The sequence below is a fragment of the Zychaea mexicana genome (assembly GCF_025766255.1).
Source record: "Zychaea mexicana strain RSA 1403 chromosome Unknown BDB00scaffold_1, whole genome shotgun sequence".
Classification (NCBI taxonomy): domain Eukaryota; kingdom Fungi; phylum Mucoromycota; class Mucoromycetes; order Mucorales; family Lichtheimiaceae; genus Zychaea; species Zychaea mexicana.
Window position 1 is genome coordinate 16572 of NW_026516664.1, and position 18207 is coordinate 34778.

The 18207-nt window shown below is 41.2% G+C and overlaps 4 protein-coding genes across 4 annotated transcripts; all 4 read left to right on the plus strand.

The window, feature by feature from the left end:
• Window positions 1–1198: 1198 nt before the first annotated feature.
• Window positions 1199–2516, plus strand: BDB00DRAFT_782944 (uncharacterized protein; the record flags this gene model as incomplete). Its single annotated transcript, XM_053120339.1, has 4 exons — window positions 1199–1258; window positions 1344–2146; window positions 2263–2340; window positions 2417–2516. 4 exons carry the CDS (start codon window positions 1199–1201, stop codon window positions 2514–2516), a joined length of 1041 nt encoding a protein of 346 aa, XP_052985691.1.
• Window positions 2517–3659: 1143 nt separating this feature from the next.
• BDB00DRAFT_948346 (peptidase M24, structural domain-containing protein) lies at window positions 3660–6147 on the plus strand. Its single transcript, XM_053129547.1, has 5 exons — window positions 3660–3984; window positions 4112–4924; window positions 5016–5053; window positions 5140–5296; window positions 5405–6147. Exons 1-5 carry the CDS (start codon window positions 3744–3746, stop codon window positions 5962–5964), a joined length of 1809 nt encoding a protein of 602 aa, XP_052985692.1. The 5' UTR covers window positions 3660–3743; the 3' UTR covers window positions 5965–6147.
• A 2282-nt stretch (window positions 6148–8429) lies between these two features.
• Window positions 8430–9931, plus strand: BDB00DRAFT_782946 (uncharacterized protein; the record flags this gene model as incomplete). Its single annotated transcript, XM_053120340.1, has 3 exons — window positions 8430–8495; window positions 9522–9718; window positions 9847–9931. The coding sequence occupies 3 exons, from the start codon at window positions 8430–8432 to the stop codon at window positions 9929–9931; spliced, it is 348 nt and encodes a 115-aa protein (XP_052985693.1).
• A 2959-nt stretch (window positions 9932–12890) lies between these two features.
• Window positions 12891–17622, plus strand: BDB00DRAFT_866309 (SIT4 phosphatase-associated protein-domain-containing protein; the record flags this gene model as incomplete). The annotated part of the gene is made up of 14 exons (XM_053126206.1): window positions 12891–13030; window positions 13338–13415; window positions 13523–13946; window positions 14178–14312; window positions 14439–14504; window positions 14590–14699; window positions 14811–14927; window positions 15060–15213; window positions 15304–15855; window positions 15953–16134; window positions 16242–16524; window positions 16600–16679; window positions 16786–16924; window positions 17035–17622. The coding sequence occupies 14 exons, from the start codon at window positions 12891–12893 to the stop codon at window positions 17620–17622; spliced, it is 3048 nt and encodes a 1015-aa protein (XP_052985694.1).
• Window positions 17623–18207: the final 585 nt, after the last annotated feature.

An 18207-nucleotide genomic window follows, 5' to 3' on the forward strand; every position in this document is an offset into this window, starting at 1 on the left:
GAGGAAGCGATATACCTTTGGATGCTAGTATCATACCTTTATCGGTTCAAACCATCCCTTTGATAAGATGCAACAAGCACCAAGGCACATATTTGCTGCAGATAATTATAATATCTTAATGCGTAATCGCCCACCATCCAAGAACGAACAAGAAGAAGAAACATGATAGCTGCGTAATCGCCCACTATCCAGGAACGACCAAGAATGGCTGCGTAATCGACCCACCGTTCAAGAGTAAGACGAGCATGGCTCTGTAATCAATCGCTTTCCTACAATACAATAAAGACATACAATGAGTTTTCAGCTTAGTCGCAAATACAGATCCATACGTGAATAACTGCTGGTCATGGTTTGTAAAAAGATTCCACGGCTTGCATCAAGCCGAAAAATACTGTTTAATTTTGAAGTTGAAGTTTGGAATGGTACGTCTATCGTGCATTAAATAACACGATTAACGAAGTCGAAGGTTGGTAATGGTGCGCCTATATTGTATCAACAAGCGATATAATCCAGTAAAAGAACTGGATGGCGCCATCTGTTGAAATTACACCGCCATTGTAAGTTTCAGCTTTTGTTTAATTACACAAAACACGCCGCCAATCAACAGACCCCCGAACGCCATAGTAAGAAAAACACCCCGCCATCATGAGAAAAAAAGCCCCGCCAGTCATAAGGAAAATGTCTAGCGGAGGAAAGTGATACTTACAGTCGGGAAAACATAGCGCATCTAGTTCTTTGTTTGATGATGAGCGATGCTACTTTGTACCTTAATAAATGCATCGGCAAAATGGACTTTTGAGCTGCTACAATATTGGTACTGCACTACAGATAATATTGGGATGTTGATCAACTCTGGCGCTAAGAGAGTATTTAGCCCTCACTGTGTATCCTATGCCTGCGAATTTTGTCTCTATAACATTCAGTACTTTAAAAAGCGAATGCTTACAAAGTGAAAAGAATGTAAGCCGAACTACATGGATTTCCGTATATCAAAGCTACGTTTTTGACCAAAAAGCTTCGGGATGCAATATGCGACATCCGACGCTCTTGCTGCATCGAACCTTATACGGAAAGCTGTGCAACAGAAGACGCCGAGCCATTTATTACTGTACTTTTAAATAGAAGGTTGCGTTCTTTTTTTCGACGCCTCTTTCTTTTTATTCTTTACTGAAAGCAAACGCGTTCGAAAAAAAACATTATGACTGGACTCCCTTACGAAGAAGATAGCCAAATGAGCTTGCGCCAGCTTGTTCGAAAGGTAATAGAGTTAATGCAGTACCTGCCTGTCGCGCTTCTTGATTTACTAAGCAGTCTATTGCGGATGGTTTCCGTCTATCATATAGTCGATGGCATCTGCCGACGCTGTCGTATCCGACACCGAGCTGCGCGAAAAAGCAACGTCTCATTTTAACACACTCTTGGAACAACGTCCACGCAAAGGTGGAAAGGAAGATGACGAGGGCGCTGTGAAGCTGATGAACCGACTGTTTGGTGCCACAGCTGCTGCCATGGAATCCGACGAGGACAAAAAGAGAGTAGCATTGCTCAAGAACTACATGCAGTGTTTGATTGGTACGACCTTGGGTGTTGACGCCTTTTTGCCCGAGTACATCGAGAAGGAGGATGAAGAAGAAGAGGATGAAGAAGGAGAAGAAGAGGGCCAACCCGCCATGTCATGGGCGGACGTAGCAGCCAAGAAGTCGGAAGAGCAGGAAACGGCGGTGCAACGCAACGCTTGGTGCGGCAGATACGAAGCAAGTCTAGCTGCTGAGCGTCGGGAACATGCCCGTATTCGTCAAATGTCCAAGATATATTACCAACAGCAAGATGAGGAACCTGAGGACTGGGGATGCTTTGAGCCCCAGTTCTTACCCGAGTTGCCCAGTGAAACCTTCTGCATGCCCATCTTTTTCCCATCCGAAGACAGCTACCATACATTTGTGACAGCGCTCAAGTCAGCTCAAGAAACTTTGTACGTGTGCATTTTCTCAATGACGGACAACACCACAGCCAAGGCGCTAGCTCAGGCAAAACGTCGCGGTGTGGATGTAAGAATTATTTCGGATAACGAGCAGCGCGACGCGAAGGGATCGGATGTGATTCGGTTGCACGAGGAGGAAGGCATTCCGTATAAGATGGACAGCGGGTAAGTTGCTAGTTTACGTTCTTTTTGTGCTGGCGGAGGGTTATAGCAGATTATCTAGCTCCGGACATGGTCCTTTGAAATGGCAACTCAATCCTCTTTTTTTTGTGACGTATCAGGGATCAGTTTATGCACAACAAGTTTGCAGTTATTGATCAGAGAATGGTTCTCACTGGAAGTTTCAACTGGTCTATTTCGTGAGTATATAAATGTAACGCCAATTTGCCTTCAGATTCCGTCGTCGTTAACATAACTCAATTTTCCTTCACTTAGTGCTCGCTACCACAACAAGGAGAACGTTCTTGTTACCAACATCGACTCTGTTGTACAAGCCTATCAGAAAGAATTTGAAAGACTTTGGGACATGTTCTAAACTAGGACGTACAATATTTACAGTTTTCCATTAGCCACGATGCCAATACATAAAAGGAAATTCCGTGCCACAATGTTTTATGTACACGTACATAGCTTTTACTACTGTTGGGATGCGGTTTTCTGATGGCGAAACCTGGTAGCTTCAGACGCAAAGTAAGCAGTATGATATGAAGGGCAGTTTTAATGCTATTCATAATGGGAAAGAATTGTTACAGCATGCATACCAATTCTGAATTATGTAACGCAGCATATAAACCTTCCAACTTACACTAAGATGTGCCATATGATATCAATCGCAAATCGTTATCAGCTAAATGATCATGATCACTGTTTGTTTCTCTTTTTACAGTTAACAGTCAACAGTTTCAGATATGATACTAACAGCTTGTTGTGGGAGGTGAGTGGGACGAAGCCACTGGACTGCGGTGATATTAACGGCAAATAGTTGTCATTGGTCCACAAGTAGATGTCTTTACTGTATTAAGCTTGATATCCGAAAGAAATTTGCTTAGCCTCCCTCACGTGTGGCTGGTAAGATGGCTTTTCTCTTCAGCCTTCCCCACCCCCTTATTTTATCATTTTGTGGCCACAGCCGGGACTGTAGGCCAGCTTTCTAACGCAATTTGCTGATGGAAAATGACTGAGAAATAACGCATTCGCATAAACCTATGTAAACAGAGTAGACTCCGTTCTTAATCATAATACATTGAGTAGTCCCGCCGTGTAGCACTGTGTATAGCAACAGTGGTACCGTGTCAGTTTGTGTGTTCATCAGTACATCACTCAATCCAGCTAGCAGTAAGCTCATATGCGATGGTGCTCTAGTGTGAATGTGCACGACTGTACTACATCGCAAATAGTAGAAAGAGAGCAAGGTTATACTTTGCGTGTGTTACCGAATGATCGGCTTTTGGTTTCTTTTGATCGCAACGTCCGTGCTCCCCCACCCCCAATGCCATTGTGATCTTATTGCTGTTCCTTCTTGTACTCCATCTCGCCAAGCACTAATAGAAACGGGGGACGGATGAAGTGTGCGTGACCAGAGAAGTGGTTTCCGATCTTCGTCGGGTGATACGCACACAAAACCTGCTACCATACTACCATCATAATGAGTGTATTTAGAAACATTCTTCAGTTTTCTTTTTTCTCTTCCTTTTCTCCCTTTGTTGTCCTTGCAGTTCTCCTTCTTTTATTTCAGCAGATTAATTTAATTTTTCCTTGACGAATGACGCCGCATCCAGTTTCTGTTCGTCCGATGAACAAATTACCTACACGGCAGCATTGCCTTAAAGTGATGAACAAGCTGTTGAATAACATCAATGCTGCAAAAGACGACAGCAACGATCATTATCACAACGACGAGGAGAATGCCATAATTTTTCTCTCGGGAGGCTTAGACTCAGTACGTGATGGTACAGACGTCGAAATCGAGTTTCGGCAGTTGAGCGACTTCTTTTATTTAACAGGTATTGCTAACGTTCAATATTTCCCCTTCATTGTCGCTTCATATGGATTATACTTGTACACCAAGCAAAATTTAAAATCACCATACTTACTAAAATACTACATGTACTGATCTTGTACGTACTGTAGGGGTGGACGAACCCGGATTCCATGTGATGATCGATCTGCAGACTAAGCTTGTGTATCTTGTTCCTCCGACGGTGCCTGAAAGCGAAACAGTATGGAAAGGGGCTCCAGACAGCCCATCCGAATTGTTACGTAAACACGACGTTGATCGAATCATTAGCGAAAAGGAACTGGCCGAGTTCATCATTCAACAAGGCTACCATAAAGTCCACGTGCTCGATAGACCAACTTTTATCATGAATAACAGCAGCAAAAATAGTAATAGCGACGACAACACCATCATCTGTACCACCACCAACAACAACAACAACAACAGTAGCAGTAGCAGCAACAGCAACAGCAACAGCAACACGACATTCATGAATAGCATTTTTCGAAATGTGCATGAATTACAGTTTGATACACACACACTGCGGCACGCATTGAATGAGGCACGACTCACAAAGTTTCCATGGGAGATTGATGCTATTCGCCAAGCAACGTTGGTTTCTTCGCGCGCTCACATGGCTCTATGGCAACAGCAGCAGCGCTGCCGAGGAGGACAGCAATCACTAATCAAAGCGACAATCACTGAATCCCAGCTAGCCGCCTATTTTCGATGGATATGCGCCTGTTCCGGACTAGATCGACAAGCATACATCCCAATTGTTGCCTCCGGGCCCCGCGCCGCAATTTTGCATTACACGCGAAATAATATGCCGTTGCCAATACAGGATCCACATGCTTTGGTGTTGGTGGATGCCGGAGCCGAATACCGATGCTACGGGTCCGATATAACAAGGACGTTCCCAGTAACTGGGAAATTCTCCCCTGAAGGTAATTTAGACTTCCGGCAAATACATAGCATATTGTGTGTGTGAAACACCTCCAGCGACACGTTTACTAAATGGATTAAGAACAAAATTAGCAAAAACAATTTATAACATTGTACTCGCCATGCAAGAGGTAACAACATTATTTCTTCTCATCATGTGATGTCTTGGTGTACAGATACATAATACTGACACAGAGATACAAACAAATGCAAAAAGGCGGTCCTTAACAAATTAGCCCCCGGGGTCATGTGGGACGATATGGAAGATTTGGCGGTCCAGGTCCTGTGTAACGAGCTTGTTCGCATTGGAATTCTTGTCGGTGACCAGGATGAGCTCATCCACCTCGGCGTCCCGTACGCATTTTATTTTCATAGTATGTAAAAACAGTAACACTGACCAAGTAGCGCAGTTTAATGAAAGCCTATAAAAAAAAGAAGAAACTGGCTCATTCTTTAATAACTGATATGCTAACTATTAACAGGTCTCGGACATACAGTAGGTTTGGATGTTCATGACGTTGGACGCTCCCTTATGATGCACCACCCACTTGAACCCAACATGATCATTACTGTCGAACCAGGTCTCTACTTCAATGATGCTTATTTACGTATCTGGACCGAGTTCCCCGGATTTTCAAAGTACTTCAATATGGATTTGCTGCAACGTTATCGTCCTGTCGGTGGTGTCCGAATAGAAGATTCTGTATTGATTACAGCAACTGGCTGTGAAAACCTGACTGTTGCACCAAAGCAAACCGAGGAAATCGAAGCTATCATGGCAGCGGCAACACCTCCTTCTTCTTCGTCCTCCTCCTCTTCCTCATTGTCGTTGAACAACGATAATATTAACGACAGTAGCTGCTGGGCAACAAACGAACTTTTACCGTTATCATCGCCATCACTACTTTTACCTCCAGGATACTATGGTGGAGGAGGTGAGCATAACAATTATGCTACCAAAGGCGTACGTGTCGATGACACCCAAACGACTGCTTTGCCAACACCGACAGCATCACCGTTGAATGGCAGCTACTGCTTTTGATGACTACGGGAAAAAGAAAACATTTTACTTGCACTTGAGCTGAAAAACTCATCCTCCAAGAAAAACCGCTACATAGACAGAATTCCATATGTTGTCAATTATGCGCTATTTTATACCCCCAAAAAAAACCTATTTCTTTTACAACCTTTCCAGGAAAAAATGTAGAAAAAAGCTAATAAAAAGGCTCTAGTATTGTTAAATAATTATAATTGTTCCTCTATGAAAGCAGCAGTGTGAGGTTTAAACATATGTTACAGTAGATAAGATAATTGTTACCATATATAACGTAACAACAGATTTTCGTTGTTTTATTATTTTACGTAGTATATAGATATGTATTTGAGAAGGCAGTTTGCAATAGTTGTGAATGGCTTGAACGTACGATTAGTTTATGGTGAGAAGTGTAGTAGGTTACATAATATAGTTAGAAATAATAGCAGTGTAAATGTTTTGAGATACAAAATAAATGAACATATAGGGATGGTTATTTGGAGAGTAGGGAGAAGGGATCATACTGTAAGATGTGTTTTAGGGACTTAATGATTATGGTATGTTTTTTTCTTTTTATATGCGATGAAGAAAACGGTAACCTATTCCTCTGTATCAGCGATTACGTAAGCTCTGGGCATTCTTGTCAATCGCGGCGAGAATACCACTCTTTGGGTGCAGTGTTCGTCATCTACCCATATGAGAATAAAAGAGAAGATATCACATTCGTTAGTGAGCTTTTTCTATCACTACATGTGGAGTAACCTAGTTATAATGGAGTTGAAGGCTTACTGCACCAGTAACGCGGTATTTCATTTCATACCATTGTGAGAAGGCTAGCTGTGATCCTTTAAGAGCGATAGAAAAGCGACTTTGCATAGCTGAACTTATTTCATAAGTAAATATCTGGAAAAGCTTATAATAATAATAACAATAAAATCATATTAATAAGAGAGAAGGGAAGAGCTGATGTAGCAGGTGCTAATGACCAGAAGATGGAAACCGAGAACTAATGCTCATTTATATACATTTCCTCATCAAAACTAGATGCCACAACAAGAATTGTCGAGCTTTTGGACACGAAGGAGTGAGGCAGGCAGCAGAATTGCAGCTAGTTTCAATCCCCCTGAAGTAGCATTCGTCGTCAAAATTTAATTATACCTCCCTTCCATCGACTCAGGTTCAATATATTCGTACGCCCTGGCATCATATTCATCACTCAAAAAATCATCACATGACTGAAGGCGAAAACAGTACCCCTTCTTTTATTACATGGTAAACTTCACAAACGAAAAGATGCGGTACGTGATGCACGTGTTTCTGCGTTGTACTACTTCATGAGACATAAATTTTATCGTGTATTGTCTTACACAAAATCAGTAGCAGACATTCACAACAAATATAGAGAAATACTGGTTTTGGGTTTTGAATTTAATAAATAAGAGTGCACCAAGTCTCTAAGACGGGTGGAATCTTTTATTGAGCATAGAAGAAACCACCTTCATAATGCAAAGTAGGTAATCAATTGACGGAAAATCGAGGCTTACGGTTGCACACGCAGTACAAAGTCAGGGAGAAGTAAGTACACATAGTATGTACTAGATGTCATTGTTGCATGTAAAACAAGGCATAAGCTTTCATTATCTGTTACAATATGCACGAGTACAAAAGTTTTGATGCTGCTGCTGCTACATTACCGAGCAGTAACGCACAACTGATAAAGCATATAGCATCTTCCTTATTTGGTTGAATTGGAAAGAAAGAAAAAGAAGCATAAGCAGTAATATCGTTGTTTCTGTGCTGTTGTCCTTACTATCATACCAAAAAAAAAGATGTCATTCTCAGGTGTGCTGTCTCCGCACATGAGCAGAGAGGTCATGGAAAGCGGGGGCTCATATCTCTATCCGAAACTTTGATTTTTCCAAGGCGAAATCCGTTCCATGACTTTGGCTGCCTTTGTCCTCTTCGTTCATTGGCATTCTTCTGCCGTTTAAGAATTGTATGTTAGTGGCTCTGGTACATATATAACACATCATCGTATGCCTCTATTTAGGGGGGGGGTCTTTTCGTTGAGGAATTATCATATTTGCTATTCTGAATTGCCCAATAACAGTTATTTTAGTAGTAGTAGTAGTTGTCGTCCTCACAGCAAATCTATGGAGGATAGAGCATGGATACAAAGTACATGAGAGATATTAGAAACAAAAATGCCTTCTTTTTTACTAAAGATACTGTCGTTGTATACCAGCACTATTGCGGTAGCTGTATATATAGGCAAAACGGAATTAGATTTTGTCTTTTACACCTTCTATTGATAGGAATTGGGACTATTACATATTAGTATTATAACTACTGACCGGTACGATGGAGGCATGTCGTCTGCTGCAAAGCTTGATGTTAATTCGTTACGATATGCCATATAAGTATAGCACACATTGTGATCAGTCATAGTAGCAACAAACAGTATCATCTATGAGATGTTTCCTGTCACAATCATCTTTCCATCCTTAGTATCCCTGTGTTACGAAGTGAACAATTACCAGGTTAGTAAAAAACAGTGTTGACAAATTTCGCCAACTGCAATTTTCGCCAAGTGGCGAAAACACCTTTTTCGCCTTAGTGAAAAAAAGTGCTTCATAATTTTCGCCTAGCGAAAATTGGGGATTCTTGGTGAAGTTGACGTCGAACCTAAAACTCCTGACATACAAGTGCACCCAGCAGAAAACAAATCTTATAAATACAAATTGTCAACACTTTTCACCCCCCCCTTCAACAGATTTAGGTTTTCATATGTATTTTCAAGTAAAGTAATTGATTTTTCGCCTCTAATTCTCGCCTTTTTTCGCCTATTTTCGGCTATTTTCGCCCTGGCGAAAAATCAACACTGGTAAAAAAGTATACCTTCTACCAAGGAGAAAGATAACTGGGAGTGGTTGCATTACTTTTTTAAACCGATATGTAAGATCCCTTACATAAGCAACTACGTTTTGCGCAATAATTTTTGGAGGTACATACAATAAATGAAAAGTGTGCCCACGCGTGAAACATGCAGATAGATTATTTTGCAGAATTTCCGGAAAAGTACATATTATTCGCCATGAAATGAAAAGGTGCATGGCGATTCTTTAGGAGGAGCACATTTATTACTGTCGACCCCAAAAGTTAGGGCAGTAGACAGTAATCATATGTACATAATACCAATTCTCGCCCGAAATACTATACACATACAATCGATTACGACTACTTGCAGTTACTATCCCTAGCGACTCCTCTTACTCCCGTCGTCATTTTGAATACAGGGAAACTTTTAGTATGAACTAAGGATTAATATATTCCCCCAATCATCTTCCCCTTTCTCCAATAATCGTTTCTTGTTGACAATGGTCTACAATAACATAAGCATCTCCCGATTAAAAAAAATATTCTTTTACAGTGGCTATGATGACAAGCATACTTCTACACTAGCCATGTATAATACAGAAAAGTGTCGATAACACTATCAGTGCAAAGACACTTACATGGATTTAATATACTGTGAAACTTTATTTACCTCTTATGTTTGTCTAAAGAGAAAAGGTATTCATTGTACTCAGGTATTAACAAAGAACACTCGAGATCTTTTTTACAGCTACGATGTCATTACGATAAACTTCTCAGCGCTTTTCAATGTCCTTGCTATTATTATCACCGTCGCTTCGGCCGACTTTGGCTCATCTTTAAGCGCTGCTACTGGTGGCAGTAACAATGAAGGTGGAGTCTTGATATTGTAAGTTTTATTGGCTTTTAAAAATAACAAAATATCTCCACATAGTGGACACCACTTTCTTCTACTGCTATTCTTTTTCTTGGTAACAAGTTTAATTTATCGATGATTCCCTTACATTTGTTACATAGCTTACCAATACGCTCAAAAGTGGTATCCTTACCAGCAGCGACGTTATTTTTCAAGACCACTGGTGCTTCTGTCAACTCTGAATAAGCCCTTCAACATGATGGCCATCACTAATTTACCCCTTTTTCTCCCGCTCTAAAATTGTGCTATGCCAGTTCTATTGTATCGTATCTACAGTAGTAGCATTAATTTTCTTTTCTGCTATACTGTAGTCATCACTTTCATTCGAGAAAATATATTTAACCTCCAGCATACTATATCGTATAGAGCACTTTTGTTAAAATCTCAACATAACCTAGTATTGATGTTTTATGGATTGGTGTCATTGGTGATAATATATGTATGAAATGGATATAACTGTTTTCTTATTTTTGATTCCAGTGCCAGCATCATACATACCTTTAGATAGCGGCTTCATCGTACAAATAATTAGTATTGTCTTTTAGTTAACCAAAAAGTGTAAGTGCCGTTGTGACACCTACTGTACTAATTTACGAATAATGGCTTGTTCAGGCCGTTTTTTTAATAAATGGAAGTATCGCTTAACTTTATTCTTAAAGATATATAGATGGATCTTGATCGAATTAAAGATTCGAACCGACCCTTGTACTATAGTATTTGAGCTCTCACTTCTAACCGAAGGTCAGTCTTCAAGCATTACCGTTTATGATTGAAGGTTGACTTGAGAGGTCGACATCGACTCTAATGTTATTTATTGATCCACAGGTCGAATACGGTTGAGATTGACAGCATCGGGGTCCGCATTGGCATCTCTGAACTCTGCCGTGTTTAGTTTGTAGTGGACAAGGTCTTTGATAATTCGCTTTACCAGTGGATGTTAAAAGGTGCATATGTTGCCAGATTAAGATGCATGTTTTCATAGCAACTAATTTACTGGAAAAAAAGTGTCCAAGTCATCCTCGCTACAGCGACCTAGCCAGTTCAGCGGCTTGAACACCGGTGATAATACATTTATATCCACGTAAATTATTTCAAAAGTATCATGTCAAAATGAATCAGTGCAGCTTAGATGGCTGTTCGTATACCTTTGTCATATCATCTGATCCGATATCTGAGGGGTTGAAGGACAGAATGGTACGGCGTGAAAGTATTTTCTTTTGTTTCCCTCATTTGGCGAATGAACGCTCATACACCCAATCCGGGAATTCGGATGGGCTTAAGGCAGGTCCAGGTACGATGCCGAAACTATACGATAACTTGATATGTATCATGCCTCTCTTCCTTAATTGTACAGTAATGACTTTTTACATAAACCGCATGAACGACAGATGGACTGGAAAACAAAGAGAATATAGCAAAGAACGGCAAGAATTTGGATAAATATCTTATATTTTACATGGCAAGCGCTAGTATGGCGACCGTTTTCATGGAAACCAGTGACACCCATCGTTTATAAAAGGGAGCTGCCGGTGCTGGATGAAGATGTTATCAGAAGAGAGATGTGCGTAATGCCGAAGGATTCGCTTAGGATAGTTAAGTGAAGCCCTAAATGATGCATATTTGATGTGAAGATTAGAGATAAAGAAGGGGTATAACGAAAAAAATAAACCTGGCCTTGACGTTATATTAAAGTTCTTAAAAAAACTCGCGACGATGGAACCTTTCTTTGAAAAATGTAATTCATTGTAACTATACTAGACACTGTACATGCTCAGAGCAAGAAGGCCCTTTTAACTTAATTGGAGACATGAAGAAAGGTATAAGCTCTCAATATGGAAATTCCTTCTTATTTACCGTTACAGAACGGAAATTTCAGCACTTGAAAAAACACAATAACCGGGCGACGTTTTAAACACGATTGTAGGACAGACGTATATTGAGACGCGACCATTCCCAATAGCATTCATCAGTATCAAAGCATTAAAAGTCTATTCTATTGTTGTTGCATTTCTTTTGTTGATGTAGCTGATATGTGATAGTAGTTTAGGTAACGAGAACTCTCTTCGCGTAAATACTTTCCTTGCCTCAAGAAAAAAAGGGCATGACGTATAAACATAAGCAAAAAAGCTGAAACTCTTGTTTGATAGTTTTCTCACTACACACCATATATGTGTAAGGGTCCCTTGAGTTTAACTCGAAACCTCCTTTTTTTTGGGGTTACAAAGGAAAGAAAAGGTAAAAAAAGAAGGGGGCGATACTGTTATGGAACGCGCGATGCAGCCGATCATCGTGTTCTATGCCAATTGTCTTTATGTACCTGGTGCATACTATCGTGACGGTATTGATAGGATCATCATCGGTAGTGGATTCACGAAAAGACCTGCAGTGGGAGAAAAGTAGTCTCGACTCTTTTTTGTGGTGGGCTAAACAGCAGAAAATAGGGTTTCTATTTTCGTTCTTGGCGTATACCAGTCCTGTAACATTATGAGTACTACGCGTAATTTCTTCCATCGTCGTAGCGGGGAAATGGAGGCGTGGGGGGGGGAGGGGTTGGGTGGGGTGTTTGGTGGGAGGGTATTATCATTATTGTTGTTGCTGTGGCGCGCACTGACATGATGCTTGTTACTACTCATAGCTATACCTCTCTGAATACCATCGCAGCAGTAAAGGAGAGAAGAGAATACGTGACAATATTATGCGGCTATATAGCTATAAATAAAGAATTACAAAAATGCCAGCCGCACATGCACGTACATGTTCTACATGACCAACGATTTGTAGATCGCCCAACCTAGGAAAAGAGGTTGCCGTTGATAAAGATTCATAGGGCCCGCGCGATCCTCATCACCATCAGCCAATAGGAAAGTGATGTCATAACGGGGCTCACAATCAGTCTCTCTGCTCTCTGTGCTTTGGTGTAGCTTTGGCGGTTGCAAGTTCGCTCTCCTCCAACAGGCTCTCGCTGTTTTATATCCTTTTTCTCTCTCTCTCTTTCTTTCTCACTAACAAACCCCACCTACTAAACTACACACCTTTCTTTCTCTTGCCTGTTTACTAAAAAACCTACACCTCTCTCTTCACCTCCTTCTTTTTTTTTACCACTCTAACTTTTTTTCCCTTTTTCCACGTTAAAAACGAGATCATCATGTTTTGGCGTTTTGGTTTCCATAATCCTTCGGCGATAGACACGCTGTTAGATCGAGAAGATATCGAGCTAGAAGATATCATGGAGGAGGAAGATCTTTTACAGGAAGCCAAGTCTCACAACCAAAAGCTGGTCGACTAGTATCCTTTTTTATATAACCATTACTATTCTTATAGATTAGCTTAACTTTTCTGTTATATCTGCTGTGCAGCTTTAGCTTTTGCGAATCCATTTCAAACATCACCCCATTTCGGCAACATGGACTACCATCGTTTCATGAATGGAGGATGTCGGTGGTGGTGGAACTGGAATTACGCAAACAAGAACCTTTTTTTGGGAACTTGGATTTTTTTGTTGCCGAAGCAGCCCACACGCGGGATAATACACACAATACATTTATGTCCTGTTTCAACCCTTGACTACTATCTTTCTTTTAAAAAAACTTAGCTTCTGCAAAACAGAAAACTTGACGAAACTGTTGAACTATATTACAGCAACCGATCTTGATGAAAGCCGACGTTTCAAGTGAGTTTGGTTTGGGTTAGCTTTTTGAAGGAGAAACAGAAAAAGAGCTGTAGCATTAATGTGTTCTCTCTCTCTTCCTTGATATGCCATATGTACGATCACGGCAGGTATCCGTTCCTTGCATGCGAGATTATGGCTTGCGAAATCCCACAGATCGTCGATAGTATCGTTTTGGATAATAAGGAGATGCTCGAATCATTCTGGGCATTTTTGGATCGTCCTGCTGCCCCGAGACGTCGAGCTGTAGTCGAAGGAGAAGAACAAAAGCAAAAACAACCCAAGACATCCGAAGCGGCTACACCACCTGCAGAATATAAACAACAGCAGCAGGAAGAGGAAAAGCAGCAAGACGAGAGCGAGAAGGACAAAGTGAAAGAAGAAGAAAAGGATCAAGAGGAACAACACACAGAAAACGTCGATGATGAAAACAACGACGACGAGGAAGCTGAAGAAGAACTGGGTCTAGATTCGCTCCAAGCACAATATTTCTGCAAGACCATAAGTGTGTTCTTAACAAAGCGTACCATTGAGGTAAGATATGCGTGTTGCGCGCGTTGATCTATGCTCGAGTATAGAGTGAGAACACCAGAAAATGAGGGAAGGAGAGACTTGGGTATGCGCGTGTGTGTGTGTGTCTGTGTTGGGGGGAGGAAGGGTGGGGGACATGGGGGCGTGTGGCCCAAACGCCATAACCCTTCCACATGTGACAAGAACCTGGATATTTTGTCGGCGATTTTATTCATCCGTTATGTCGTTGAATAGGTACTTGATTTTATCAAATCCAAACCCGAACATCTACAACAGATTTTGGCGCATTTACAAACGTCTGCTATTATGGACCTGTTATTGACGTTGGTGCGCGTAGAAGAACTCTCAGAAGGAAAAGGCATTGTGCAGGTAAAGAGAAAAGGAAAAGGTGTATTGGAGACTGAATAAGGTGTCAATTTCCATAATATATCGATGTATGATGGCTTCTTAACTAATGATATCTGTCGTTACCGCTCATTTTCCAATCCTAAATAGTGGCTGAGTGATAACGGGTTATTGGATAATTTGGTAGACAGACTCGATCCGTACCTGGATAGTGAAGTAAGTTAAGGAACGGTATTGGATCGTTTTTTAAGGTGTATATACGTGTATAGTGCCTAATACAAATGCCGTCCTTGTATTGTAGGAACATTCTGTTGCGCAACAATGCATTTGCGAGATCATCCGTATGTCCCAAACAAGTCTTGTGGAATCGCCTAGTATTGGATTAAACGACTTGATCATCGACCTTAAGAGGTAAAATCAAAATAGGGTTGGAAAATGGCTGTAAAACAGACTCAAACCAGGGTATAATGACGCGCATACAGAACATAAAATACTAAGCTTAGCTTAAAACCATATCACTAGTGAGCGAGTGATTCGAAAGTTGGCCAATTTCATGCTGGATGATAAGGCACCAAATTCGACTTCAACCTTGATCAACGGCGTCACAATTATTATTGATCTTATCCGACACAACAACAGGTTCGTCCCAAAGGAAACTTGCGGGGGAGTGGAAAGGATAATAAGAGAAACTTTTCCATGGATGGGATTGGTCGGGAACGCCCGGAGAAAGAAAAGCAATCCGACTGACAACATGTATAAAAACATTGTTAGTGACATGGATAATGATCCTATGCTTAATGGCGCGTACGGTTACAATGCAAATGCAATGATGCGTCAAACATCGGTATCACTGGCTGACATGCTCAAAGTATTGGCGGATCATGTTGGCGATTTCAACAATCTGCTTATAAAGCCTCGATCAGTGGTAATTTCCAATTTATCGCTAGTTAATTTGAGGTTATGTTGGTTACTAACTATAAGCGAATACTTTACTGTATGTTGGGCTTGGTAATAGAGTGGACCCATGCGTACAACATTAGGCGAACAAGTGCCGCTTGGATTTGAAAGGCTCAAGATTTGTGAGCTATTTGCTGAATTGTTACATTGTTCCAACATGTCCAATTTGAACTCCAACACGTTTGATGAGGAAGAAGAGGAAGAAGGACAGGAACAAGAAGTGGACCAGGAAAAGAATGACGATGCATCATCTACTAAGAACGAAGAAAGTGTTGCTGCTGCTTCTACGACTACCGCGTCTGATAGCAATGCAGTGGATGGCCAGCAAGAGACAAAGAAGGATGATGGTGATGATGGTACGCAAAAGGCTACTACTACAACTCCAGCATCCACTGCCGCCGCTACCGAAGAAGCTACTACTACTATTACTACTACTACTACTATTTCAACCAACAACACCGCCGCTACCACTACAACAACATCCAAAGAGGACGGCAACGAAGGAAAGCAAGCTGCTGGTTCGGCTGAAGAAGAAAAGAAGGATGATTTATCGATTGGCGACTATCTCAAGGTTCAATTTGTGGAGCATCGCGTTATGCCTACTTGCATTGTAAGTGTAAACCTTATTCTAAAAGAGCTCATTTCTTTTTTTGGCACATCATCCACTCATGAAAGCTATTGATTTTTGAATACCATCATGGCTATAGGACTTGTTCTTTACATTTCCGTGGAACAATTTCTTACATTACGTCATTTATGATATGCTTCACCAAGTATTCAATGGTCGTATGGATAAGGGATATAACTGCCATTTAGCCATTTCGGTCTTCAAGGATGGCAAACTGACGGATAAAATGGTACAAGCACAAAAGGCCAATGACGAGGAATGGTAAAGAGTATTTTCTGGTTCTATTATTTATGAAAAAAGATGGAAGGAAATGGATGATTTGGCATCAGGATTTACAAAAGGCCATGGTGCTTTGTTTATAAACATAGTGCTAAGCCAAAGGGAATGCGATTGGGTTACATGGGTCATTTGACGTTCATTGCCGATGAGATCATCAAGTTATTCGAAGGATATCCCGAAGCGATCGTCGGCATGATCAAGGATGATGTTGACATGGATGCCTGGAACGATTATTGCAATGGCGAGCTCAAGGATACCAAGGAACGAGATCGTCTTCCCCTCGCTGGCCCTAGACCCAATGATGGTATGGATGGTGCAGCCACGGATGAAGAAGAGGAGGAAGAGCCTTTGGAGGATGCTACCGCCGGTCAGGTAAGACTTGCACTTTTTGTGTCATCTAAAAGACACTGACTTGAAAAAATTGCATACTCTTTTCTTCATAATTAGTATTCGCGGTATCTAGGCAGACATGGTCCAGATGGTGATCTAGACGATGATGAGGATGAAGAACATGAGAACTGGATCACGTAAGTGGCTAATGCAAGATAAAGTTATGATTTTCTGTTTGAAACGCATACGAAGAACGAGATCTCGAGAATTTAAAAAAACTTACTATTGGGCTTTTTTTTTCAGCGGACGCGATGATTATGATCGAGAGTATTATGGCGGTGCATTTGGTATGGGTAACAGTGATCAACTTGCAGCGCATCACATGGCCGGTACACATGATGAACTTGAGGATGACGAGGAATATGGTAGTGACGATGATGAGGTAATAAATCGCTCTAAATATGCTTTTGCCGCGCAGGATGGAAGGTCAAAGTCTCGTGAGTTGGTGAGCTAATTATCTATCATGCATAATACACAAATAATTTTTTTCAGGAATCCGGAAGAGTACCCCAAGATTGGTCGAGAGGATTTGCACCATTCCCACAAACTAGCATGTTGCATCGCACGCAGAGTCATGTCGACGAAGCCGATGATGCTGATGAGGATGATAATGAGGACTTGACCAAAAACAAAAGCCAACAGCAACAACAATCATCACAAGAGCAACAACAACAGCAGCAGCAATCCAAACAGGCTACTACTACTGCTACGAGACAAAACAACGATGACGACGATGAAGACGATCCATTTGGTGACTTTACTAGCAGTGACAATGACAACACGGATTGGAGCCAAGGTTTCACATCTCAGTTCGAGAGTATACATATCTCACAAGATGGTACCAAGGCCACTGGTGGTGGTGACGGTACGTCGTCGTCGCCGTCGGCTACAACAAATGCAACGCCATCGACGGGTAATACAGCAGCATCCACAACCACTAAATCATCACCAACATCTGGAAACGATCCAAAGCAAACGGTTACGCATGACTACGTGCGAGCTGTCAAAACGAAAGAGGAGGAAGACTCAAAGCTAGCAAAAGATTACCGGTCAGAAGAAGAACAACAGGGCGAAATATAACATTTCTTCCTTGTGCGGGCAACACAGTTCATACACGCCAGGCTGATAAACCATCGAACTGATTAGAACCAAGAATGCTTTACAGGATAGTACATATCAACTCTTTGCCCTTTCTTTCCCTTCCCCACACCTCACCCTTTCTATATATATACGCTCTTTCTCTCTCTCTCTCTCTCTCTCTCTCTCTCTCTCCCTCCCCTCCTCTTCCTCACTATGGGTCCTCAAGTAGTTGAAAAGAAAAAAAAAGAAGCCACCAAACGGACCATATAACAAACTTTTACACGTACACATTACATATACTCTATATATACACACACGTATCTTTTCTTAGCTTTGTTTTCCGTAGTCTCACCACACACCCCTTTACATTTTCCATTATCGAAGCAATTTTCTATTTCTTTCTTCATAACTATTTTTTGGACCTATTGTCACTCTGAATCTTATATTTTCAACCACACACACACCCCAGCTAACCCCTCCCCAATTTTCCTTGTAGTATCAATTATGCTTTTGTGGATTTAATGTCTTACACGACTATTTTTTCTTGTACAAAAAAAAGGCTTCTTTTGATTTCTTCTAACTGTA

What these genes read in the sequence shown, in the direction of transcription:
- BDB00DRAFT_948346 (XM_053129547.1), top strand. Translation starts at nt 3,744, where the DNA reads ATGACGCCGCATCCAGTTTCTGTTCGTCCGATGAACAAATTACCTACA. An exon ending in TGGGAAATTCTCCCCTGAAG is followed by an intron (nt 4,925 to 5,015) that starts GTAATTTAGACT and finishes GAACAAAATTAG; the next exon opens with CAAAAACAATTTATAACATT. An exon ending in TTGTACTCGCCATGCAAGAG is followed by an intron (nt 5,054 to 5,139) that starts GTAACAACATTA and finishes AAATGCAAAAAG; the next exon opens with GCGGTCCTTAACAAATTAGC.